Raw genomic sequence first — 26,520 nt, forward strand, 5'->3', positions numbered from 1 at the left:
GCGCCATCTGCCGTCGTGGAGGTGTGGTGACTCACTGAGACAACAGCGGCGGATGTTTGAATAATGTACACAAAAGCAGCGCTCATTGCATTTTAATAGTTACAGATGAATAAAAGGTCAGACCACCTACTTTGGGAACAACATTGTTTTTAATTCAGACAAGAAATATGAACTGCTTGATGGAGCTGATCTTAAAACGGTTAATCTGTTGATGATAAATCAATCTGGCACACTGACAGGTGTCCGCACGGTGGCGCAGTGGTGCAGCTCAGATAGGGTTAGGGTTAGGGCTAGGGTTTCTCCATGTAAAGGAGCAGCGAGTGAATCTGAGTCTCTCGAGGTTGAAAGTCTCTGGCACTACAAAGTAAATCTTACAGCATCCAGCAAAAGGCACAAGACAAACAAATGCTCAATAAATTATAATTAAAGCTATGATAAAACAATGCGTCAGCATAGACAGGTAAAGACATCGTGGAAATATTTTGTATTGAGAAAAAAAAGGGATACAGGCATGAATTAATTGTTCACGGTAAAACCAGCAACATGCATTAAGGAAGTACATATATTTAATGTGCAGACACAGTTCAGTTAGACTATTTTTGTTATTGTTGTATTGCTGTTTATCATTTATGTAATCTTTGCGACTGTCAGCAGAGGGCAGCACTTTCCTCTCACCATCAGATACACACAGAAATACCAACGAGAAAGAACACAAGCGACCCATAATGCACTGCAACCCGTGAGAATTGCCAGTCATCTTCTGTATTAGTGTGTGCGGTGTGGATTCAAGCGAGCTACTTATTTACATGCCTGATTATCGCATAACGAGACCGAACTCCACAATCTGAGCCTCAACATGAAAGAAGCGACGGCGAAGAAACGCGAGAAAGCGCGCGCGGAGAAAGAAGTGGAAGATGTGGAGATGAAGGAGGACGAGCACGAGCAGCGCGCGCCCCGCGAGCAGGACCAGCTCACCCTGGACGGTCTGAACATGACTTATCATAAACATAACCATAACCCTGGACGGTCTGAACATGACTTATCATAAACATAACCGATCTCGCTTTATGCCATAACAACACTAGCCTCATTGATCAGTGATGCCATGAGAAAACATGACGAGCTGTCAAAACAACACCGGCTTCTTCTGTAATCTGTTGCTATTGCACTGGTTATTATGACTAAAACGTGTTTTAAATCTGATCACTAGTTTGGTACCAGTAATATAGCAAAGCTGTGTGTGGACGAGAGCATAAAAGCAGAGCTTTCGAGAAACGCCATTAAAACAATGTTCACTCACATTAAAATAAAATGCTAGGTTAGTCTCAGTCAGTGAAGTCATCTTTGTTTCTATCGGCTGTACAGCAGATCCAGAAGAGAATAGCGTCACAGTCCAGCTTAAGTGAGTTTAGTGATGGTTCATTTTTGTTGTAATAAAGTTATTTAGTTAATTTATATATATATAGAGTTATATATCCGCTCTGGAGAAAACCGTGATGTCATCGCCCAGCTCAGTTCAGTTCTCATATAATGCTGTCGATGCAGGAGATCAATAATATTGCTGAATATTAAGTAGGCAGTGGATGTCATCATTAATATGCGTTGGCAGGCCAGTCTCTGTCATCATGTGTTCATGACCAGCTGACCGAGTCACTGAAGCAGAGAATTAGTGTTGAACTTTATTACACAATAAACAATCATTTCAACAAATATAGCAAAAATAATTGTAAAGATAGCTATGCTTTAACACTTTTTTTTTTTGTACACTTTTTTTTCAAATGGCATTGAATATTGCATTATATAACCGTAGCCACATACTTGCATCTAAATAATAATGATTGTTAGGCTCGGTGTTCTTATAGAGTGGATGTTGGACACGGGTTAGGGATAGTTCACCCCAAAATGATAATTCTGTCAGTAATTCCTCTCCCTCATGTTGTTCCAACCCTGTAAGACTTTCGTTCATCTTCGGAACACAAATTAGGATAATGTCTCTTTTACTTCCGATCCAAGCATACATTTTTAAGCATCAAGGGTTAGATACGGGTTAGGTTGGATTAGATACGGGTTGTGTTAAATTAGGGTTAGATTAGATACGGGTTAGGGTTTAGTTTTTACCCTCTAGTCATCGTGAAGGCATTGATTAGCTTGATCAGGTGTGTTAGATTAGTGGCCCTTCAGGACCCAAGCTGAAGTAGGCTGTGACGTGTGCAAAAAATGTAACAAAAATAAGCCTTATATTATGAATCAGCTTGTTTTGAATTAGAAAAGCAGTTTAAGTCAGTATATTAAAAGAGATGATGATATAAAGCAAAGCAGATTGTAACTGAGTTAAGTGTTACATTTGATTAAAGGGAATCGCAGCAACACATATTCACTCCTGATTCAGTTTCTTTTTCCTGTAAATGCAAGACTTGTTGTCTAATGTGATAGTGATCGCTGACGTGTGTGTGGTTTCTTGTGTGTGCAGATATCAGGGAGCACGTGAAGCAGATCGATAAGGCTGTTCTGGGGAAGGAGCCGAGGTTTGTTCTGCGAGCGCTGAGAGCTCTGCCCTCCACCAGTCGGAGACTCAACCCTAATGTTCTTCACAAGGCCGTGACCGGGTTCTTCACCTCCAACGCCGCGAGCAAAGAGTTCCTGCTCAGCTTTCTCGATCAGGTGGGCTCACCAGCGTCTCCCATACACCCAGCTCACACCAGCGTCTCCCATACGCCCAGCTCACACCAGCGTCTCTCATACGCCCAGCTCACACCAGCGTCTCTCATACGCCCAGCTCACACCAGCGTCTCCCATAAGCCCAGCTCACACCAGCGTCTCTCATACGCCCAGCTCACACCAGCGTCTCCCATACGCCCAGCTCACACCAGCGTCTCTCATACGCCCAGCGCACACCAGCGTCTCTCATACGCCCAGCTCACACCAGCGTCTCTCATACGCCCAGCGCACACCAGCGTCTCTCATACGCCCAGCTCACACCAGCGTCTCCCATACGCCCAGCGCACACCAGCGTCTCCCATACGCCCAGCTCACACCAGCGTCTCCCATACGCCCAGCTCACACCAGCGTCTCCCATACGCCCAGCTCACACCAGCGTCTCCCATACGCCCAGCTCACACCAGCGTCTCCCATACGCCCAGCTCACACCAGCGTCTCCCATACGCCCAGCTCACACCAGCGTCTCTCATACGCCCAGCTCACACCAGCGTCTCTCATACGCCCAGCTCACACCAGCGTCTCCCATAAGCCCAGCTCACACCAGCGTCTCTCATACGCCCAGCTCACACCAGCGTCTCCCATACGCCCAGCTCACACCAGCGTCTCCCATACGCCCAGCTCACACCAGCGTCTCCCATACGCCCAGCGCACACCAGCGTCTCCCATACGCCCAGCGCACACCAGCGTCTCTCATACGCCCAGCTCACACCAGCGTCTCTCATACGCCCAGCTCACACCAGCGTCTCCCATACGCCCAGCTCACACCAGCGTCTCCCATACGCCCAGCGCACACCAGCGTCTCCCATACGCCCAGCGCACACCAGCGTCTCTCATACGCCCAGCTCACACCAGCGTCTCCCATACGCCCAGCTCACACCAGCGTCTCCCATACGCCCATCTCCCATACGCCCAGCTCACACCAGCGTCTCCCATACGCCCAGCTCACACCAGCGTCTCCCATACGCCCAGCTCACACCAGCGTCTCCCATACGCCCAGCTCACACCAGCGTCTCCCATACGCCCAGCTCACACCAGCGTCTCCCATACGCCCATCTCCCATACGCCCAGCTCACACCAGCGTCTCCCATACGCCCAGCTCACACCAGCGTCTCCCATACGCCCAGCTCACACCAGCGTCTCCCATACGCCCAGCTCACACCAGCGTCTCCCATACGCCCAGCGCACACCAGCGTCTCCCATACGCCCAGCGCACACCAGCGTCTCCCATACGCCCAGCTCACACCAGCGTCTCCCATACGCCCAGCTCACACCAGCGTCTCCCATACGCCCAGCTCACACCAGCGTCTCCCATACGCCCAGCGCACACCAGCGTCTCCCATACGCCCAGCGCACACCAGCGTCTCTCATACGCCCAGCTCACACCAGCGTCTCCCATACGCCCAGCTCACACCAGCGTCTCCCATACGCCCAGCTCACACCAGCGTCTCCCATACGCCCAGCGCACACCAGCGTCTCCCATACGCCCAGCTCACACCAGCGTCTCTCATACGCCCAGCTCACACCAGCGTCTCCCATACGCCCAGCGCACACCAGCGTCTCCCATACGCCCAGCTCACACCAGCGTCTCCCATACGCCCAGCTCACACCAGCGTCTCCCATACGCCCAGCGCACACCAGCGTCTCCCATACGCCCAGCTCACACCAGCGTCTCCCATACGCCCAGCTCACACCAGCGTCTCCCATACGCCCAGCTCACACCAGCGTCTCCCATACGCCCAGCTCACACCAGCGTCTCTCATACGCCCAGCTCACACCAGCGTCTCTCATACGCCCAGCTCACACCAGCGTCTCTCATACGCCCAGCTCACACCAGCGTCTCTCATAAGCCCAGCGCACACCAGCGTCTCCCATACGCCCAGCTCACACCAGCGTCTCTCATACGCCCAGCTCACACCAGCGTCTCCCATAAGCCCAGCGCACACCAGCGTCTCCCATACGCCCAGCTCACACCAGCGTCTCCCATACGCCCAGCGCACACCAGCGTCTCCCATACGCCCAGCTCACACCAGCGTCTCTCATACGCCCAGCTCACACCAGCGTCTCTCATAAGCCCAGCGCACACCAGCGTCTCCCATACGCCCAGCTCACACCAGCGTCTCTCATACGCCCAGCTCACACCAGCGTCTCCCATACGCCCAGCTCACACCAGCGTCTCCCATACGCCCAGCTCACACCAGCGTCTCCCATACGCCCAGCGCACACCAGCGTCTCCCATACGCCCAGCGCACACCAGCGTCTCTCATACGCCCAGCTCACACCAGCGTCTCCCATACGCCCAGCTCACACCAGCGTCTCCCATACGCCCATCTCCCATACGCCCAGCTCACACCAGCGTCTCCCATACGCCCAGCTCACACCAGCGTCTCCCATACGCCCAGCTCACACCAGCGTCTCCCATACGCCCAGCTCACACCAGCGTCTCCCATACGCCCATCTCCCATACGCCCAGCTCACACCAGCGTCTCTCATACGCCCAGCTCACACCAGCGTCTCCCATACGCCCAGCTCACACCAGCGTCTCCCATAAGCCCAGCGCACACCAGCGTCTCCCATACGCCCAGCTCACACCAGCGTCTCCCATACGCCCAGCTCACACCAGCGTCTCCCATAAGCCCAGCGCACACCAGCGTCTCCCATACGGCCAGCTCACACCAGCGTCTCTCACACGCCCAGCTCACACCAGCGTCTCCCATACGCCCAGCTCACACCAGCGTCTCCCATACGCCCAGCTCACACCAGCGTCTCCCATACGCCCAGCTCACACCAGCGTCTCTCATACGCCCAGCTCACACCAGCGTCTCCCATACGCCCAGCTCACACCAGCGTCTCCCATAAGCCCAGCGCACACCAGCGTCTCCCATACGCCCAGCTCACACCAGCGTCTCCCATACGCCCAGCTCACACCAGCGTCTCCCATAAGCCCAGCGCACACCAGCGTCTCCCATACGGCCAGCTCACACCAGCGTCTCTCACACGCCCAGCTCACACCAGCGTCTCCCATACGCCCAGCGCACACCAGCGTCTCCCATACGCCCAGCTCACACCAGCGTCTCTCATACGCCCAGCTCACACCAGCGTCTCTCATAAGCCCAGCGCACACCAGCGTCTCCCATACGCCCAGCTCACACCAGCGTCTCTCATACGCCCAGCTCACACCAGCGTCTCTCATAAGCCCAGCTCACACCAGCGTCTCTCATAAGCCCAGCGCACACCAGCGTCTCTCATACGCCCAGCTCACACCAGCGTCTCTCATAAGCCCAGCTCACACCAGCGTCTCTCATAAGCCCAGCTCACACCAGCGTCTCTCATAAGCCCAGCGCACACCAGCGTCTCTCATACGCCCAGCTCACACCAGCGTCTCTCATAAGCCCAGCTCACACCAGCGTCTCTCATAAGCCCAGCTCACACCAGCGTCTCTCATACGCCCAGCTCACACCAGCGTCTCTCATAAGCCCAGCTCACACCAGCGTCTCTCATACGCCCAGCTCACACCAGCGTCTCTCATACGCCCAGCTCACACCAGCGTCTCTCATAAGCCCAGCGCACACCAGCGTCTCTCATACGCCCAGCTCACACCAGCGTCTCTCATAAGCCCAGCTCACACCAGCGTCTCTCATAAGCCCAGCTCACACCAGCGTCTCTCATACGCCCAGCTCACACCAGCGTCTCTCATAAGCCCAGCTCACACCAGCGTCTCTCATACGCCCAGCTCACACCAGCGTCTCTCATACGCCCAGCTCACACCAGCGTCTCTCATAAGCCCAGCGCACACCAGCGTCTCCCATACGCCCAGCTCACACCAGCGTCTCTCATACGCCCAGCTCACACCAGCGTCTCCCATACGCCCAGCTCACACCAGCGTCTCCCATACGCCCAGCTCACACCAGCGTCTCCCATACGCCCAGCGCACACCAGCGTCTCCCATACGCCCAGCGCACACCAGCGTCTCTCATACGCCCAGCTCACACCAGCGTCTCCCATACGCCCAGCTCACACCAGCGTCTCCCATACGCCCAGCTCACACCAGCGTCTCCCATACGCCCAGCTCACACCAGCGTCTCCCATACGCCCATCTCCCATACGCCCAGCTCACACCAGCGTCTCTCATACGCCCAGCTCACACCAGCGTCTCCCATACGCCCAGCTCACACCAGCGTCTCCCATAAGCCCAGCGCACACCAGCGTCTCCCATACGCCCAGCTCACACCAGCGTCTCCCATACGCCCAGCTCACACCAGCGTCTCCCATAAGCCCAGCGCACACCAGCGTCTCCCATACGGCCAGCTCACACCAGCGTCTCTCACACGCCCAGCTCACACCAGCGTCTCCCATACGCCCAGCGCACACCGGCGTCTCTCATACGCCCAGCTCACACCAGCGTCTCCCATACGCCCAGCTCACACCAGCGTCTCCCATACGCCCAGCTCACACCAGCGTCTCCCATACGCCCAGCTCACACCAGCGTCTCCCATACGCCCAGCTCACACCGGCGTCTCTCATACGCCCAGCGCACACCGGCGTCTCTCATACGCCCAGCTCACACCGGCGTCTCTCATACGCCCAGCTCACACCGGCGTCTCCCATACGCCCAGCTCACACCAGCGTCTCCCATACGCCCAGCTCACACCAGCGTCTCCCATACGCCCAGCTCACACCAGCGTCTCTCATACGCCCAGCTCACACCAGCGTCTCCCATACGCCCAGCTCACACCAGCGTCTCTCATACGCCCAGCTCACACCAGCGTCTCTCATACGCCCAGCTCACACCAGCGTCTCCCATACGCCCAGCTCACACCAGCGTCTCTCATACGCCCAGCTCACACCAGCGTCTCCCATACGCCCAGCTCACACCAGCGTCTCCCATACGCCCAGCTCACACCAGCGTCTCTCATACGCCCAGCTCACACCAGCGTCTCTCATACGCCCAGCTCACACCAGCGTCTCCCATACGCCCAGCGCACACCGGCGTCTCTCATACGCCCAGCTCACACCAGCGTCTCTCATACGCCCAGCTCACACCAGCGTCTCTCATACGCCCAGCTCACACCAGCGTCTCCCATACGCCCAGCTCACACCAGCGTCTCTCATACGCCCAGCTCACACCAGCGTCTCCCATACGCCCAGCGCACACCAGCGTCTCCCATACGCCCAGCTCACACCAGCGTCTCCCATACGCCCAGCTCACACCAGCGTCTCTCATACGCCCAGCTCACACCAGCGTCTCCCATACGCCCAGCGCACACCAGCGTCTCCCATACGCCCAGCGCACACCAGCGTCTCCCATACGCCCAGCTCACACCAGCGTCTCTCATACGCCCAGCTCACACCAGCGTCTCTCATACGCCCAGCTCACACCAGCGTCTCCCATACGCCCAGCTCACACCAGCGTCTCTCATACGCCCAGCTCACACCAGCGTCTCCCATACGCCCAGCGCACACCAGCGTCTCCCATACGCCCAGCTCACACCAGCGTCTCTCATACGCCCAGCTCACACCAGCGTCTCTCATACGCCCAGCGCACACCGGCGTCTCCCATACGCCCAGCTCACACCGGCGTCTCCCATACGCCCAGCGCACACCAGCGTCTCCCATACGCCCATCTCCCATACGCCCAGCGCACACCAGCGTCTCCCATACGCCCATCTCCCATACGCCCAGCTCACACCAGCGTCTCCCATACGCCCAGCTCACACCAGCGTCTCCCATACGCCCAGCTCACACCAGCGTCTCCCATACGCCCAGCTCACACCAGCGTCTCCCATACGCCCAGCTCACACCAGCGTCTCCCATACGCCCAGCTCACACCAGCGTCTCCCATACGCCCATCTCCCATACGCCCAGCTCACACCAGCGTCTCCCATACGCCCAGCTCACACCGGCGTCTCCCATACGCCCAGCTCACACCGGCGTCTCCCATACGCCCAGCTCACACCGGCGTCTCCCATACGCCCAGTGCATCTCATAATTTAAATTACCTAGTAGTAACCATTCACATATCTTTTTAATGTTTTTGATACTGCGCAATTACTGTAAGCAACACATTCAAGGTATTTGGGATAAGATGCCGATTTTGTCCATTTTTTTTCATTACACGCACATGCCAGAGCATGAATTGCATGTTTTTCCCCAGCAGTTGCAGCATAACCCTGCAGGCAATTTTAGACGGAGATTAAAAATGGTTCATTGAACAAACAAAATTGACACACCCAAAGTGAAATGGCTGCAGCTCTACAGGAACAATCCTGGTCTCTTTTGAAAGCAGACACTTGGAAGATTTCTTGTTCTTTTTTGATATATCCTATATCCTCACACTTTCAAGAGTGGCAGAGGGCTGACAATAAAAACCTGTATCTTCTGTCCCATTTGCCCTCATGTGAAACTCTCTGAAATGAAAACAGATAGCCTTCAATGCTTGAACACAATTTATTGTAAGGAACCGAATTTGGGTGCTTTATCCTATTTTTGCAATTGGTCTAAAAGTAGCCGGAAAGGGTTAACATTGAGCCCAGAGGTTTATCGCAGGTCTGAAATGAAACGCGAGTTGCTGTTGATAAGTAACAGAAGTGTGTGTCCTGCAGCCGGTGGAGAACGAGGGCGATGTGCAGTTCCGGCCTCGCACAGGTAAAGCTGCCGCTACGCCCCTGCTGCCCGAGGCCGAGGCCTATCTCCAGCTGCTCATGGTGGTCTACCTCACCAACAACCAGCGCTACGTCGAGGTGAACACACACACCGTATAGCACATCTGCTGGAACTTCAATTATTCAATCATCCAAATAATCATCAGTTGCAGGCCTGAGATGCTCTGATTTCACCCATAAACAGGCTCAGAAAGTCTCGGATGACCTTCTCCAGAAGATCGGCTCTCAGAACCGTCGGGCTTTGGACTTAGTGGCTGCCAAGTGTTACTACTACCATTCCCGTGTGTACGAGTTCCTGAACCAGCTCGATGTGGTCCGCAGGTGAGCCGTCTTTCCACAGTAACTCGAGTTCAGCTTGAGAAGAGTGTGTTTCATGCGGTTGTGTTGTTGTGTTCCCCAGTTTCCTGCACACACGCTTGAGGACTGCGACGTTACGCCGTGATGCTGACGGCCAGGCCACGCTCCTCAACCTGCTTCTGCGCAACTACTTACAGTACAATTTATATGACCAGGCTGAGAAACTTGTGTCCAAATCAGTGTTCCCCGAGCTGGCCAATAACAACGAGTGGGCTCGCTATCTGTACTACACAGGTGAGTGAGGCCAGGGTCGGGCAGCCCTCCAGATTTGGGTTTTCTCCTGAGTTAGGAATTAAATTCAGTGAAAGGGAGAAACTAGAGTCTGAGTAAATAAAAAATAAAAAAATAAAACTAAGGCAATTAAATAAGTAAGTCTAAATCCCTCAAATTATCACTTCCATGAGACAAAATATGTTGTATTATTAGTAAATGGTGTAGTAATATTGTGACGTTAGGGTTAGTATTATTATTATTATTAAGTGTTTGGCTGGTTTCAGGGCGGATCAAGGCCATCCAGCTGGAGTATTCAGAAGCCAGGAGGACTCTCACTAACGCCCTGCGTAAAGCTCCTCAACACACAGCAGTGGGCTTCAAGCAGACCGTGAGTCTCTCTCTCTCTCTCTCTCTCTCTTTCTCTCTCTCTCTTTCTCTCTCTCTCTCTCTCTCTCTCTCTCTCTCTCTCTCTCTCTCTCTCTCTCTCTCTCTCTCTCTCTCTCTCTCTCTCTCTCTCTCTCTCTCTCTCTCTCTCTCTCTCTCTCTCTCTCTGCGCTGTGATGCTGACCGTGAGTGTTCACCCCTCTCTCTCCGCTGTGTGTGTGTGTGCAGGTTCATAAGCTGCTGATCGTGGTGGAGTTGTTGCTGGGTGAGATTCCAGACCGTCTGCAGTTTCGTCAGCCGTCTCTCAAGAGATCTCTCATGCCCTACTTTCTGCTCACACAGGGTAACTCACTCGCTGCACACGCTTAACCTGCAAACATTCACACACGTGCGTCACTGTCTATGTTGGAGACTGGATTTAGATGTTCCTTCTGGGGGTGTAACAGTACATCGCGATTCAGTAGTGTGTCAAAATTAGGGCTGTCAATTTATCGTTTCTGCGATGCAGACGAGGACGATTCGGTATCGGGTCAGTAATAGACCATAACCGATTATAATGTACTGACGCTTTTCTGATGTCATTTGTCTCACACACACACACGGTAAAATTGAGGATGTGGTGCATCGCGATATCGAATTGAACTGAATCGATGACATGATAATCGTAATCGAACCATAAGACCAGTGTAGATTCACACCCCTAGTCAAAATGCGTCGTGGATATGAAATATGGATTGCGATATAATGCATGTACAGTTTGTGTGGATTTTGAGTTGAGCTCCAGAGGAACTAGTCCCAATGCATTGGTGGAAGAATCACACTGGGCGTTCAGAGAGATCACGACGACTTATTTGATCTGTGTGAATCAAGCATCGGCAGGAATCATCTGAACCTCATATCATTTAAATCACAAAATTATACCATAATCATAGTTTTGATGAAGTCAGTTGTGCATCCTTCATGTGTCGTCTCAAAGGCCAAAAAAGGAGAGGATGCTGAAAGGCTATGTAGTAATTATTAAATCTAAAATACCTTACTTGACGTTTAAGTGTGTAATCAGCATCACTACTATTTTTAAAACTTAAATGATAAATGTATGACCAGTGAAGTTGAAAGCGGTCTCGCGATATCGCCATGACTGAGCGTGAGGGTGAGATTACCATAGAATATTTCACCACTACACTCACATTCGCCTAAACTATCGTTTTGCTGTTTTTATAAAAAAATAAAAACCATTATAAACTAATGTAAAAGTCTGCTCTGCTCATCCAGCACGAGTTGCCGTTGCATTCAGTGCAGCACGAATCGCAGTTCACTGATCGCGTGAGGATGGCGGAGGATTCGTTGCGCAACATAGACTAACGTCTGATAAATGTCTTATATTGTAGAATGCACGCTCAGCACAGCTGCTCCTATACACAGAGTACGCGCGATCACAAATTTGAAACTGAAAGTAAAACACAAGCTCCCTGATGTGAATTGCGCACAAATTAGGCTGCATACATACAATAGTCCGTCTCCCATTACCCATCTCTGGACTGTTTATTTGCGGCTATGGTCTCAGTTTGCACTTGGGATATTGAGAGAGTACTGTAATGTCTTAAGGACAACAGACAAGGGAGGCTCTGTTTCTGAACTTATAATCGGAACGCAAGAACAACTGTAGAGACAAACACACCAGCCTCGTTTCTCTCTACCCAGATTAACCCTATAACCGCCGGTGCAAAATAAAACCGCAATTTCAAAACGATTATAAAGAGTCTGTGTGCTAACTTTGATTATGGTTGCACTTGCACTTATTGTTTGCAGGAGTTCAGTTAGGAGGTCACACACAGCCTCAATCAGAAGTTCTGAAAGCTCTTAAATGTACAGTAAGGTCTGAAGAGACTAATGTGAAATCATACAGGAGAAAAGCCAGTCAATAAAAACCTTTTACAGTGCTTGTATATTGTTTTCTTTTTAATGCATTTGATAATTCATACTCATAAAGTAGACCTGAAATGACATGCATTAGAAGATTATTAGTTAAAACATTGCAAAATGCACCTGCATACTATTTTTCCAGTCATGAATTTTGTCATTGAGGATTTCTGAAAAATTGTGCAAAAATCTCGTCTAGTTCTCGTGAACCCAATCTCGTGTCTCGTCTTGTGAACCCAATCTCGTGTCTCGTCTTGTGAACCCAATCTCGTGTCTCGTCTCGTTCTCGTGAACCCAATCTCGTGTCTCGTTCTCGTGAACCCAATCTCGTGTCTCGTCTCGTGAACCCAATCTTGTGTCTCGTTCTCGTGAACCCAATCTCGTGTCTCGTCTTGTGAACCCAATCTCGTGTCTCGTCTTGTGAACCCAATCTCGTGTCTCGTCTCGTTCTCGTGAACCCAATCTCGTGTCTCGTTCTCGTGAACCCAATCTCGTGTCTCGTGTCGTGAACCCAATCTCGTGTCTCGTGTCGTGAACCCAATCTCGTGTCTCGTCTCGTTCTCGTGAACCCAATCTCGTGTCTCGTGTCGTGAACCCAATCTCGTGTCTCGTCTCGTTCTCGTGAACCCAATCTCGTGTCTCGTCTCGTTCTCGTGAACCCAATCTCGCGTCTCGTTCTCGTGAACCCAATCTCGTGTCTCGTCTCGTTCTCGTGAACCCAATCTTGTGTCTCGTTCTCGTGAACCCAATCTCGTGTCTCGTCTCGTTCTCGTGAACCCAATCTCGTGTCTCGTCTCGTGAACCCAATCTCGTGTCTCGTCTCGTGAACCCAATCTCGTGTCTCGTCTCGTTCTCGTGAACCCAATCTTGTGTCTCGTTCTCGTGAACCCAATCTCGTGTCTCGTCTCGTTCTCGTGAACCCAATCTCGTGTCTCGTCTCGTTCTCGTGAACCCAATCTCGTGTCTCGTCTCGTGAACCCAATCTCGTGTCTCGTCTCGTGAACCCAATCTCGTGTCTCGTCTCGTTCTCGTGAACCCAATCTTGTGTCTCGTTCTCGTGAACCCAATCTCGTGTCTCGTCTCGTTCTCGTGAACCCAATCTCGTGTCTCGTCTCGTGAACCCAATCTCGTGTCTCGTCTCGTGAACCCAATCTCGTGTCTCGTCTCGTTCTCGTGAACCCAATCTCGTGTCTCATCTCGTCTCGTTCTCGTGAACCCAATCTCGCGTCTCGTCTCGTGAACCCAATCTCGCGTCTCGTCTCGTGAACCCAATCTCGCGTCTCGTTCTCGTGAACCCAATCTCGTGTCTCGTTCTCGTGAACCCAATCTCGTGTCTCGTCTCGTTCTCGTGAACCCAATCTCGCGTCTCGTTCTCGTGAACCCAATCTCGTGTCTCGTCTCGTGAACCCAATCTCGTGTCTCGTCTCGTGAACCCAATCTCGTGTCTCGTCTCGTTCTCGTGAACCCAATCTTGTGTCTCGTTCTCGTGAACCCAATCTCGTGTCTCGTCTCGTGAACCCAATCTCGTGTCTCGTCTCGTTCTCGTGAACCCAATCTCGTGTCTCGTCTCGTGAACCCAATCTCGTGTCTCGTCTCGTTCTCGTGAACCCAATCTCGTGTCTCGTCTCGTGAACCCAATCTCGTGTCTCGTCTCGTCTCGTGAACCCAATCTCGTGTCTCGTCTCGTTCTCGTGAACCCAATCTCGTGTCTCGTCTCGTTCTCGTGAACCCAATCTCGTGTCTCGTCTCGTCTCGTGAACCCAATCTCGCGTCTCGTCTCGTGAACCCAATCTCGCGTCTCGTTCTCGTGAACCCAATCTCGTGTCTCGTTCTCGTGAACCCAATCTCGCGTCTCGTCTCGTGAACCCAATCTCGCGTCTCGTTCTCGTGAACCCAATCTCGCGTCTCGTTCTCGTGAACCCAATCTCGTGTCTCGTCTCGTGAACCCAATCTCGTGTCTCGTCTCGTGAACCCAATCTCGTGTCTCGTTCTCGTGAACCCAATCTCGTGTCTCGTTCTCGTGAACCCAATCTCGTGTCTCGTTCTCGTGAACCCAATCTCGCGTCTCGTTCTCGTGAACCCAATCTCGTGTCTCGTCTCGTGAACCCAATCTCGTGTCTCGTCTCGTGAACCCAATCTCGTGTCTCGTGTCGTTCTCGTGAACCCAATCTCGTGTCTCGTCTCGTCTCGTTCTCGTGAACCCAATCTCGTGTCTCCTCGTGTCTCGTGTCGTGAACCCAATCTCGTCTCGTCTCGTTCTCGTGAACCCAATCTCGTGTCTCGTTCTCGTGAACCCAATCTCGTGTCTCGTCTCGTGAACCCAATCTCGTGTCTCGTCTCGTTCTCGTGAACCCAATCTCGTGTCTCGTTCTCGTGAACCCAATCTCGTGTCTCGTCTCGTCTCGTGAACCCAATCTCGTGTCTCGTCTCGTTCTCGTGAACCCAATCTCGTGTCTCGTTCTCGTGAACCCAATCTTGTGTCTCGTCTCGTCTCGTGAACCCAATCTCGTGTCTCGTCTTGTCTCGTGAACCCAATCTCGTGTCTCGTCTTGTGAACCCAATCTCGTGTCTCGTCTCGTTCTCGTGAACCCAATCTCGTGTCTCGTCTCGTTCTCGTGAACCCAATCTCGCGTCTCGTTCTCGTGAACCCAATCTCGTGTCTCGTTCTCGTGAACCCAATCTCGTGTCTCGTCTCGTCTCGTGAACCCAATCTCGTGTCTCGTCTCGTTCTCGTGAACCCAATCTCGTGTCTCGTTCTCGTGAACCCAATCTTGTGTCTCGTCTCGTCTCGTGAACCCAATCTCGTGTCTCGTCTCGTCTCGTGAACCCAATCTCGTGTCTCGTCTCGTCTCGTGAACCCAATCTCGTGTCTCGTCTCGTGAACCCAATCTCGTGTCTCGTCTCGTTCTCGTGAACCCAATCTCGTGTCTCGTTCTCGTGAACCCAATCTCGTGTCTCGTCTCGTTCTCGTGAACCCAATCTCGTGTCTCGTTCTCGTGAACCCAATCTCGCGTCTCGTTCTCGTGAACCCAATCTCGTGTCTCGTCTCGTGAACCCAATCTCGTGTCTCGTCTCGTTCTCGTGAACCCAATCTCGTGTCTCGTCTCGTTCTCGTGAACCCAATCTTGTGTCTCGTTCTCGTGAACCCAATCTCGTGTCTCGTTCTCGTGAACCCAATCTCGCGTCTCGTTCTCGTGAACCCAATCTCGTGTCTCGTTCTCGTGAACCCAATCTCGCGTCTTGTTCTCGTGAACCCAATCTCGTGTCTCGTTCTCGTGAACCCAATCTCGTGTCTCGTCTCGTGAACCCAATCTCGTGTCTCGTCTCGTTCTCGTGAACCCAATCTCGTGTCTCGTCTCGTTCTCGTGAACCCAATCTTGTGTCTCGTTCTCGTGAACCCAATCTCGTGTCTCGTTCTCGTGAACCCAATCTCGTGTCTCGTTCTCGTGAACCCAATCTCGTGTCTCGTTCTCGTGAACCCAATCTCGCGTCTCGTTCTCGTGAACCCAATCTCGCGTCTCGTTCTCGTGAACCCAATCTCGTGTCTCGTCTCGTGAACCCAATCTCGTGTCTCGTCTCGTTCTCGTGAACCCAATCTCGTGTCTCGTCTCGTTCTCGTGAACCCAATCTTGTGTCTCGTTCTCGTGAACCCAATCTCGTGTCTCGTTCTCGTGAACCCAATCTCGTGTCTCGTTCTCGTGAACCCAATCTCGTGTCTCGTTCTCGTGAACCCAATCTCGTGTCTCGTCTCGTGAACCCAATCTCGTGTCTCGTCTCGTGAACCCAATCTCGTGTCTCGTGTCGTTCTCGTGAACCCAATCTCGTGTCTCGTCTCGTCTCGTTCTCGTGAACCCAATCTCGTGTCTCCTCGTGTCTCGTGTCGTGAACCCAATCTCGTGTCTCGTCTCGTTCTCGTGAACCCAATCTCGTGTCTCGTTCTCGTGAACCCAATCTCGTGTCTCGTCTCGTGAACCCAATCTCGTGTCTCGTCTCGTGAACCCAATCTCGTGTCTCGTTCTCGTGAACCCAATCTCGTGTCTCGTCTCGTCTCGTGAACCCAATCTCGTGTCTCGTTCTCGTGAACCCAATCTCGTGTCTCGTCTCGTCTCGTGAACCCAATCTCGTGTCTCGTCTCGTCTCGTGAACCCAATCTCGTGTCTCGTCTCGTCTCGTGAACCCAATCTCGTCTCGTGAACCCAATCTCGTGTCTCGTCTCGTCTCGTTCTCGTGAACCCAATCTCGTGTCTCGTCTCGTTCTCGTGAACCCAATCTTGTGTCTCGTCTCGTGAACCCAATCTCGTGTCTCGTCTCGTCTCGTCTCGTGAACCCAATCTCGTGTCTCGTCTCGTCTCGTGAACCCAATCTCGTGTCTCGTCTCGTGAACCCAGTCTCGTCTCGTTCTCGTGAACCCAATCTCGTGTCTCGTCTCGTTCTCGTGAACCCAATCTCGTGTCTCGTCTCGTTCTCGTGAACCCAATCTCGTGTCTCGTTCTCGTGAACCCAATCTCGTGTCTCGTCTCGTTCTCGTGAACCCAATCTCGTGTCTCGTTCTCGTGAACCCAATCTCGCGTCTCGTTCTCGTGAACCCAATCTCGTGTCTCGTCTCGTGAACCCAATCTCGTGTCTCGTCTCGTTCTCGTGAACCCAATCTCGTGTCTCGTCTCGTTCTCGTGAACCCAATCTTGTGTCTCGTTCTCGTGAACCCAATCTCGTGTCTCGTTCTCGTGAACCCAATCTCGTGTCTCGTTCTCGTGAACCCAATCTCGTGTCTCGTCTCGTGAACCCAATCTCGTGTCTCGTCTCGTGAACCCAATCTCGTGTCTCGTCTCGTGAACCCAATCTCGTGTCTCGTCTCGTGTCTCGTCTCGTCTCGTGAACCCAATCTCGTGTCTCGTCTCGTTCTCGTGAACCCAATCTCGTGTCTCGTTCTCGTGAACCCAATCTCGTGTCTCGTCTCGTTCTCGTGAACCCAATCTCGTGTCTCGTTCTCGTGAACCCAATCTCGTGTCTCGTCTCGTTCTCGTGAACCCAATCTCGTGTCTCGTCTCGTTCTCGTGAACCCAATCTCGTGTCTCGTCTCGTTCTCGTGAACCCAATCTTGTGTCTCGTCTCGTTCTCGTGAACCCAATCTCGTGTCTCGTCTCGTTCTCGTGAACCCAATCTCGTGTCTCGTCTCGTTCTCGTGAACCCAATCTCGTGTCTCGTCTCGTTCTCGTGAACCCAATCTCGTGTCTCGTCTCGTTCTCGTGAACCCAATCTCGTGTCTCGTCTCGTCTCGTGAACCCAATCTCGTGTCTCGTCTCGTGTCTCGTCTCGTCTCGTGAACCCAATCTCGTGTCTCGTCTCGTGTCTCGTCTCGTCTCGTGAACCCAATCTCGTGTCTCGTCTCGTTCTCGTGAACCCAATCTCGTGTCTCGTTCTCGTGAACCCAATCTCGTGTCTCGTTCTCGTGAACCCAATCTCGTGTCTCGTCTCGTTCTCGTGAACCCAATCTCGTGTCTCGTCTCGTTCTCGTGAACCCAATCTCGTGTCTCGTCTCGTGAACCCAATCTCGTGTCTCGTCTCGTCTCGTGAACCCAATCTCGTGTCTCGTCTCGTGTCTCGTCTCGTCTCGTGAACCCAATCTCGTGTCTCGTCTCGTCTCGTGAACCCAAACTCGTGTCTCGTCTCGTTCTCGTGAACCCAATCTCGTGTCTCGTCTCGTTCTCGTGAACCCAATCTCGTGTCTCGTTCTCGTGAACCCAATCTCGCGTCTCGTCTCGTGAACCCAATCTTGTGTCTCGTCTCGTTCTCGTGAACCCAATCTCGTGTCTCGTCTCGTGAGATAAGAGTCTCGTCACACCCCTATCCCTGATCTATTACATCACTTTGCTCTTTCATTGACAGGACTGAATTTTACAAGTAAAAGAGAAAAAAAATTTTCATTTGTATTACAAGTAATAAAGCTTCAAATTCTTAACTTCTGGTTCTGAATCTAGCGGTGAGAACCGGAAATCTTGCCAAATTTAACCAGGCGTTGGATCAGTTTGGAGAGAAGTTCCAGACAGACGGCACTTACACACTGATCATCCGTCTGAGACACAACGTCATCAAAACCGGTGAGTTCTGCTTCTCTCTCTACTTCCATTCTTTATAATGAGCAAACAGCACGAGTTCACACTACATTCTTCTTATTGTGACGTGTTCCCGCGTGTGACGTGTTCCCGCGTGTGACGTGTTCCCGCGTGTGACGTGTTCCCGCGTGTGACGTGTTCCCGCGTGTGACGTGTTCCCGCGTGTGACGTGTTCCCGCGTGTGACGTGTTCCCGCGTGTGACGTGTTCCCGCGTGTGACGTGTTCCCGCGTGTGACGTGTTCCCGCGTGTGACGTGTTCCCGCGTGTGACGTGTTCCCGCGTGTGACGTGTTCCCGCGTGTGACGTGTTCCCGCGTGTGACGTGTTCCCGCGTGTGACGTGTTCCCGCCGCGTGTGACGTGTTCCCGCGTGTGACGTGTTCCCGCGTGTGACGTGTTCCCGCGTGTGACGTGTTCCCGCGTGTGACGTGTTCCCGTGTTCCCGCGTGTGACGTGTTCCCGCGTGTGACGTGTTCCCGCGTGTGACGTGTTCTTGTGTGTGACGTGTTCCCGCGTGTGACGTGTTTCCGCGTGTGACGTGTTTCCGCGTGTGACGTGTTCTTGTGTGTGACGCGTTCTTGTGTGTGACGCGTTCTTGTGTGTGACGTGTTCTTGTGTGTGACGTGTTCTTGTGTGTGACGTGTTCTTGTGTGTGACGTGTTCCCGCGTGTGACGTGTTCTTGTGTGTGACGTGTTCCCGCGTGTGACGTGTTCCCGCGTGTGACGTGTTCCCGCGTGTGACGTGTTCCCGCGTGTGACGTGTTCCCGCGTGTGACGTGTTCCCGCGTGTGACGTGTTCCCGCGTGTGACGTGTTCCCGCGTGTGACGTGTTCCCGCGTGTGACGTGTTCCCGCGTGTGACGTGTTCCCGCGTGTGACGCGTTCTTGTGTGTGACGTGTTCATGTGTGTGACGTGTTCATGTGTGACGTGTTCATGTGTGTGACGTGTTCATGTGTGTGACGTGTTCATGTGTGTGACGTGTTCATGTGTGTGACGTGTTCATGTGTGTGACGTGTTCATGTGTGTGACGTGTTCCCGCGTGTGACGTGTTCTTGTGTGTGACGTGTTCCCGCGTGTGACGTGTTCCCGCGTGTGACGCGTTCTTGTGTGTGACGTGTTCTTGTGTGTGACGTGTTCTTGTGTGTGACGTGTTCTTGTGTGTGACGTGTTCCCGCGTGTGACGTGTTCTTGTGTGTGACGTGTTCCCGCGTGTGACGTGTTCCCGCGTGTGACGCGTTCCCGCGTTCCCGCGTGTGACGCGTTCTTGTGTGTGACGCGTTCTTGTGTGTGACGCGTTCTTGTGTGTGACGTGTTCTTGTGTGTGACGTGTTCATGTGTGTGACGTGTTCATGTGTGTGACGTGTTCATGTGTGTGACGTGTTCATGTGTGTGACGTGTTCATGTGTGTGACGTGTTCATGTGTGTGACGTGTTCATGTGTGTGACGTGTTCATGTGTGTGACGTGTTCATGTGTGTGACGTGTTCATGTGTGTGACGTGTTCATGTGTGTGACGTGTTCATGTGTGTGACGTGTTCATGTGTGTGACGTGTTCATGTGTGTGACGTGTTCATGTGTGTGACGTGTTCATGTGTGTGACGTGTTCATGTGTGTGACGTGTTCATGTGTGTGACGTGTTCATGTGTGTGACGTGTTCCCGCGAGTGACGTGTTCCCGCGAGTGACGTGTTCCCGCGTGTGACGTGTTCCCGCGTGTGACGTGTTCCCGCGTGTGACGTGTTCCCGCGTGTGACGTGTTCCCGCGTGTGACGTGTTCCCGCGTGTGACGTGTTCCCGCGTGTGACGTGTTCTTGTGTGTGACGTGTTCATGTGTGTGACGTGTTCATGTGTGTGACGTGTTCATGTGTGTGACGTGTTCCCGCGTGTGACGTGTTCCCGCGTGTGACGTGTTCCCGCGTGTGACGTGTTCTTGTGTGTGACGTGTTCATGCGTGTGACGTGTTCCCGCGTGTGACGTGTTCCCGCGTGTGACGTGTTCATGTGTGTGACGTGTTCCCGCGTGTGACGTGTTCATGTGTGTGACGTGTTCATGTGTGTGACGTGTTCATGTGTGTGACGTGTTCATGTGTGTGACGTGTTCATGTGTGTGACGTGTTCATGTGTGTGACCTGTTCATGTGTGTGACGTGTTCATGTGTGTGACGTGTTCCCGCGTGTGACGTGTTCATGTGTGTGACGTGTTCATGTGTGTGACGTGTTCCCGCGAGTGACGTGGTCTTGTGTGTGACGTGTTCATGTGTGTGACGTGTTCATGTGTGTGACGTGTTCATGTGTGTGACGTTTTCATGTGTGTGACGTGTTCATGTGTGTGACGTGTTCATGTGTGTGACGTGTTCATGTGTGTGACGTGTTCATGTGTGTGACGTGTTCATGTGTGTGACGTGTTCATGTGTGTGACGTGTTCATGTGTGTGACTTGTTCATGTGTGTGACGTGTTCATGTGTGTGACGTGTTCATGTTTGTGACGTGTTCATGTGTGTGACGTGTTCCCGCGAGTGACGTGGTCTTGTGTGTGACGTGTTCCCGCGAGTGACGTGTTCCCGCGAGTGACGTGTTCCCGCGAGTGACGTGTTCCCGCGAGTGACGTGTTCCCGCGTGTGACGTGTTCCCGCGTGTGACGTGTTCCCGCGAGTGACGTGTTCCCGCGAGTGACGTGTTCCCGCGAGTGACGTGTTCCCGCGAGTGACGTGTTCCCACGTGTGACGTGTTCCCGCGTGTGACGTGTTCCCGCGAGTGACGTGTTCCCGCGTGTGACGTGTTCCCGCGTGTGACGTGTTCCCGCGTGTGACGTGTTCCCGCGTGTGACGTGTTCCCGCGTGTGACGTGTTCCCGCGAGTGACGTGTTCCCGCGAGTGACGTGTTCCCGCGAGTGACGTGTTCCCACGTGTGACGTGTTCCCGCGAGTGACGTGTTCCCGCGTGTGACGTGTTCCCGCGTGTGACGTGTTCCCGCGTGTGACGTGTTCCCGCGTGTGACGTGTTCCCGCGAGTGACGTGTTCCCGCGAGTGACGTGTTCCCGCGTGTGACGTGTTCCCGCGTGTGACGTGTTCCCGCGTGTGACGTGTTCCCGCGAGTGACGTGTTCCCGCGAGTGACGTGTTCCCGCGAGTGACGTGTTCCCGCGAGTGACGTGTTCCCGCGAGTGACGTGTTCCCGCGAGTGACGTGTTCCCACGTGTGACGTGTTCCCGCGAGTGACGTGTTCCCGCGTGTGACGTGTTCCCGCGTGTGACGTGTTCCCGCGTGTGACGTGTTCCCGCGAGTGACGTGTTCCCGCGAGTGACGTGTTCCCGCGAGTGACGTGTTCCCGCGAGTGACGTGTTCCCGCGAGTGACGTGTTCCCGCGAGTGACGTGTTCCCGCGAGTGACGTGTTCCCGCGAGTGACGTGTTCCCGCGAGTGACGTGTTCCCGCGAGTGACGTGTTCCCGCGAGTGACGTGTTCCCGCGAGTGACGTGTTCCCGCGAGTGACGTGTTCCCGCGAGTGACGTGTTCCCGCGAGTGACGTGTTCCCGCGAGTGACGTGTTCCCGCGTGTGACGTGTTCCCGTGTGTGACGTGTTCTTGTGTGTGATGTGTTTGGTGCAGGGGTGAGAATGATCAGTCTGTCGTACTCTCGGATCTCTCTGGCGGACATCGCTCAGAAGCTGCAGCTGGACAGTCCTGAAGATGCCGAGTTCATCGTGGCCAAGGTCAGTGTCCCGCTCATCTGACCAGCATCATGTCTCCACACACACACACACACACACACACACTGCCGTCACACTCACTGACTCAGTGTATCTCCAGGCCATCCGTGACGGTGTGATTGAGGCCAGCATAAACCACGAGAAAGGTTACGTTCAGTCTAAGGAGACCATGGACATCTACAGCACTCGAGAGCCTCAGCTCGCCTTCCACCAGCGCATCTCCTTCTGTCTGGATATCCACAACATGTCTGTCAAGGTAGGACAAACATATCGAACGGATTGTTTCAAAATAGTTGGAAGAATTGTGTATAGTGTCTTGAACCCATTCGGGTGAATTGCGGTGTGGGATCTCATTCACCGACCGCCTGTAATCCCAGCGCTGCGTGAGCTTCTCCCACAGCTGAGTCACTAATAATTGTTATTATATAGTATATTAGGGCTGGTCCGAATACCATTTTTTGAGCTTCGGTTGTAATGAACATCGAATATTCGAAGCTTCGGAATCTCTATATGTCTGTCTGTCCGTTTACATTTTGATTATTTCGAGAACCGTTCATCCTAACGACTTCACAAGGGAGTGCAGTGTCGTATTTGGTGCAATATAGATAGGCGAGACGCACACGTTCAGAATGAATAAACTACAGAACAGCGCGAGCGGGAAGCGGTACGCCTCACGCGAGCAGAGCTCATATGCTCCGAGAACGGACACTGCACTATATATAAAACACACACACACACACACACACACAGGTCTGTTAACTTGAGCAATATTTTTAATAAGGTAGTCACGTCATTTTTCTCACTGACAAAGTAGGGTAGATTTAAATAAATAAAACGAAATTTAAATAAAGAAAAACGAAATTGTGACGTCCCAGTAAAATTTAAAAGTCTCCTATATTTCGCTGTAGATTAATTTAATTGATAATTAACCTGTTAAGCTTCAAGCCCACTTTTGAAAAATCCCCAGAAATGACATACCCAAACTAAAACAGATACAGTTCATGAACCCTTTGCACTAAAAGCACAAGTATGGTCTCATTTGAAAGCTGACACCTGGTTGTTTATTGTAAATGTAGAATTAATTATTGTCATAATGAAAAAAACAATTTTAAATAGCTTCAAAGTTTTGTAAAGTTATTAGAAATTTATTTTTATGAAACATCTTCATGAAAATAAAATTGAAGTTGGCCCTGGAGCAATCTAGAAATGCACTGCAGCTAAAGCCACATGTCTGACCATTTTATATTTAAAATCTGAAAATGATAAGTATAAAGCTCTGTATTTAGTTAAATGTTTTTCAAGATCATGTCAAATTACTTTATTTTGATTAGACTCTATTAGCAAACTGATGTTTAGTCATCTTCTGAGTCATCTATTCAGTCTATTGTCTCTATTGTTTTGTGGTGCCCCATTCAGTCTCAGTCTCCCCTGCACACATTTACACCTCTCCAGACTGGTTATTATGGCTCTAAATATGCATTTCTTTTGTCTGCATTATAGCTACTAACGACTGGCTATTCACAAGCTATTCATAGGGTTTCAAACCCTAATTTCTTTTATCAAAGTTCTCACTAAATATTTGAAACTGGTATCAAATGCACTGAAACATTTCAGTAAGCATTCCTATTGAGAAAAAAATCATAAAACAATAACTGCTCGTGGCAGGTGCGCCTGGGCTCGCTAGCATGTTAGCTTAGCACACAATCAATACACGACCATTTATGAGATTAAAACTATGTTTGCGCTCCAAACTCACTATATAACGCAAGTCTAGTGTTTTAAATAATCTTCTGTGATCTAACTTGGCTTCAGATAAAAAAAAAATCAGACAGAAAATGTATTATTTAGTGTTCTGAACGATGATGAAATCTATGTCGATTAGCATTACATTATAAATATAATCTATTATTATGAAATACCTGGCATGGCTTGAAGAACACAGGTAACTCAAATATCATTGCAATCATGTTTATTGTCTTCAAAACATCTTTATCTGCATGTTATAGCGATCTCTGTACTTTCCGTATCACTCAGTGACGTCCTGGAATGTCACATGACTATGGGTCTTCTTCATGATCCATATATGGACTTTTATTGGACATAATAGCGCCCCCATGCTATTGGTATGAATGGAAAACACAGCACATCTCAGTAAGAAGCGATCATTATGATTACATCGACGCATTTGGGTATAAATTCAATAAATATTATTCCTGTCTATAGAAATATGATGTGAATCTATGAGAATATATCAATATTTCTCCACATCTGCACATTGTTGAGCTAAAAGCCCTCAGGGACGTTGTTTTGTGAATCGCTGTCATGACGACAGCACGGAGTGTTTTTTATGAATGGACCAGCTGACGCTCATAATTCATATTAAAGGTATCGACTCATTTTTTTCATTTCATAACTCCTGACACAAATTAAGACATAACTGTCACTATAAGTTTCTCAGAATACAATAGTGGTCAAATACTGAATCTTGAGTCTTATATCTTTTTAATGATGTATAGTTTGTCAAGGTATAACATTAAATCTGATAGTATATTTGAACTAAATAAAAAAAAAAACGCTTCAGTGCGCCGACGCTCTGGAGAAGGTTAAGAGGTTAAGGGTGAAAAGGATAATACATTTTGTTTCTATTATTCTATGTTCCACAATGTCAAAGCAACGCAGCTTAACCCAAAACACAAGCTCAGGCACTTCTGTCCACACACACTCCGCTGTTCGGCTCTAGCCAGAGATACTCCCGTTGCAGGAACACTTTTAGTACTCCAAGAAGAAGCAAATATATTTATTAAGTAGCTATTACGAAGTTATGTTAAGTATTATATTTCACCAGATTTTATAGTGTAAAACATATTCAAGCACGAATGAGAACCGCTTCGAGGGGGATGCCAGGTGTGCAAAAACAAAACCCGAATATTCGAATGTCACATTTTTAAATCTAATACCAACCCACCAAACGAATATTCGCGTCCAGCCCTATAGTATATCATATTTATATTATTAGTAATGAGTTCCTTAAAATATCTTGAGCATGTAGGGGGATCGTATCAATAATGCTTTTTTCAGACACTTTCTCAAGCGTTAACTTTCTGAATTTCCTCGCATTGCTGAGGCTCAAGCACTGTGAAAGGGCCTTTTATAACATTCATGTTCTAAATGTTGATTTATTAATTTGATATACTAGAACTTCATAAATGTGTGTATGTATGTGTGCGTGTGCAAACGAATGTAATGTGGGTGTCAGAGCCTCTCTGAAACGGCTGAGATCTGCTAGTTCGCTCTGCGGATTTGAGTTCTGCTAACGTTATCCACACGTTTCTGTGCAGGCCATGAGATTCCCACCGAAGGCGTACAACAAGGACCTGGAGTCGGCTGAGGTGAGAGACACACACACACACACACACACACACAAGCTCTGCTGAAACGGCTTGTTGACAGCTTGTCTGCGTGTGTTGACAGGAGAGAAGAGAGCGGGAACAGCAGGATCTGGAGTTCGCTAAAGAGATGGCAGAAGATGATGATGATAGTTTCCCATGAGTCTGCAGACTCTCGTGTCCTTTTTTCCTCATATCTTATTCTGTTTCGTTCCCGAATCTTTGCAAATAGCCGTCTGTTCCTCACAGGTGCTTCAGCTTTGCTCTTATTGTAATCCATGAATGTACTGTGTGATGTAACATTATAAACGCATCAGTTCTCTGGTTTTGAAAATTAATGGATGCTTGTTTTTTTTCCTCCAATACATGCATCAGTTTTATACATGTGGTTTGCAGCAATAAATCTCAATTAAACATAATAGTGTCTTGTTAGAAAGTGTTGAATTTAATTGTGAAAACCATTGTCTTACTTTATCAAAATAACAAAATGGACAATTTATAGATTCATTTTGAAAAGGGTGGAATTTACTTATTTATAAAGCACTTTCAAACCATAAGAATGGACCAAAGTGACGTACAGAGATAACATTAAAAACATACAATGCCAACACAGCATGACACACCAATATAAATCATACAATGAAATCACTCGCATTAATCTGACCCAATCAAACGCCAAAAGCCTGATCAAATGAATAAGTCCCGTAGACATTATCCGTAGTCATGGTCATGCCGATGACTTGCAGATCTACATATCAGCTCGCTCCGTCTCTGCTCTTCCTCGGGATTTATTAAATACCTGTATTGTGGACATTAAAGGATTAGTTCACTTTTAAAAAAACTTTTGCTGATAATTTACTCACCCCTATGTCATCCAAGATGTCCATGTCTTTCTTTCTTCAGTCGAAAAGAAATTAAGGTTTTTGATGAAAACATTACAGGATTTTTCTCCATATAATGCACTTTACTGGGCACCAAACGGTCCAAGGTCCAAATGACAGTTTCAGTGCAAACTGTTCAAATGGCTTTAAACGATTCTAGACGATGAATAATGGTCTTATCAAGCGAAA

General features: G+C 50.7%; 1 protein-coding gene across 1 annotated transcript; it reads left to right on the plus strand.

Moving 5' to 3' along the window:
- Positions 1 to 718: 718 nt before the first annotated feature.
- psmd3 (proteasome 26S subunit, non-ATPase 3) lies at positions 719 to 25,869 on the plus strand. Its single transcript, XM_056243405.1, has 12 exons — positions 719 to 983; positions 2,471 to 2,661; positions 9,318 to 9,455; positions 9,562 to 9,698; positions 9,778 to 9,968; positions 10,232 to 10,335; positions 10,560 to 10,674; positions 18,230 to 18,349; positions 21,964 to 22,067; positions 22,165 to 22,320; positions 25,403 to 25,453; positions 25,536 to 25,869. The coding sequence occupies exons 1-12, from the start codon at positions 857 to 859 to the stop codon at positions 25,611 to 25,613; spliced, it is 1,512 nt and encodes a 503-aa protein (XP_056099380.1). The 5' UTR covers positions 719 to 856; the 3' UTR covers positions 25,614 to 25,869.
- The last annotated feature ends 651 nt before the right edge of the window (positions 25,870 to 26,520 follow it).

This window comes from Rhinichthys klamathensis, unplaced genomic scaffold, assembly GCF_029890125.1.
Source record: "Rhinichthys klamathensis goyatoka isolate OS25496 unplaced genomic scaffold, OSU_Roscu_1.1 h1tg000792l_1, whole genome shotgun sequence".
Classification (NCBI taxonomy): Eukaryota; Metazoa; Chordata; class Actinopteri; order Cypriniformes; family Leuciscidae; genus Rhinichthys; species Rhinichthys klamathensis.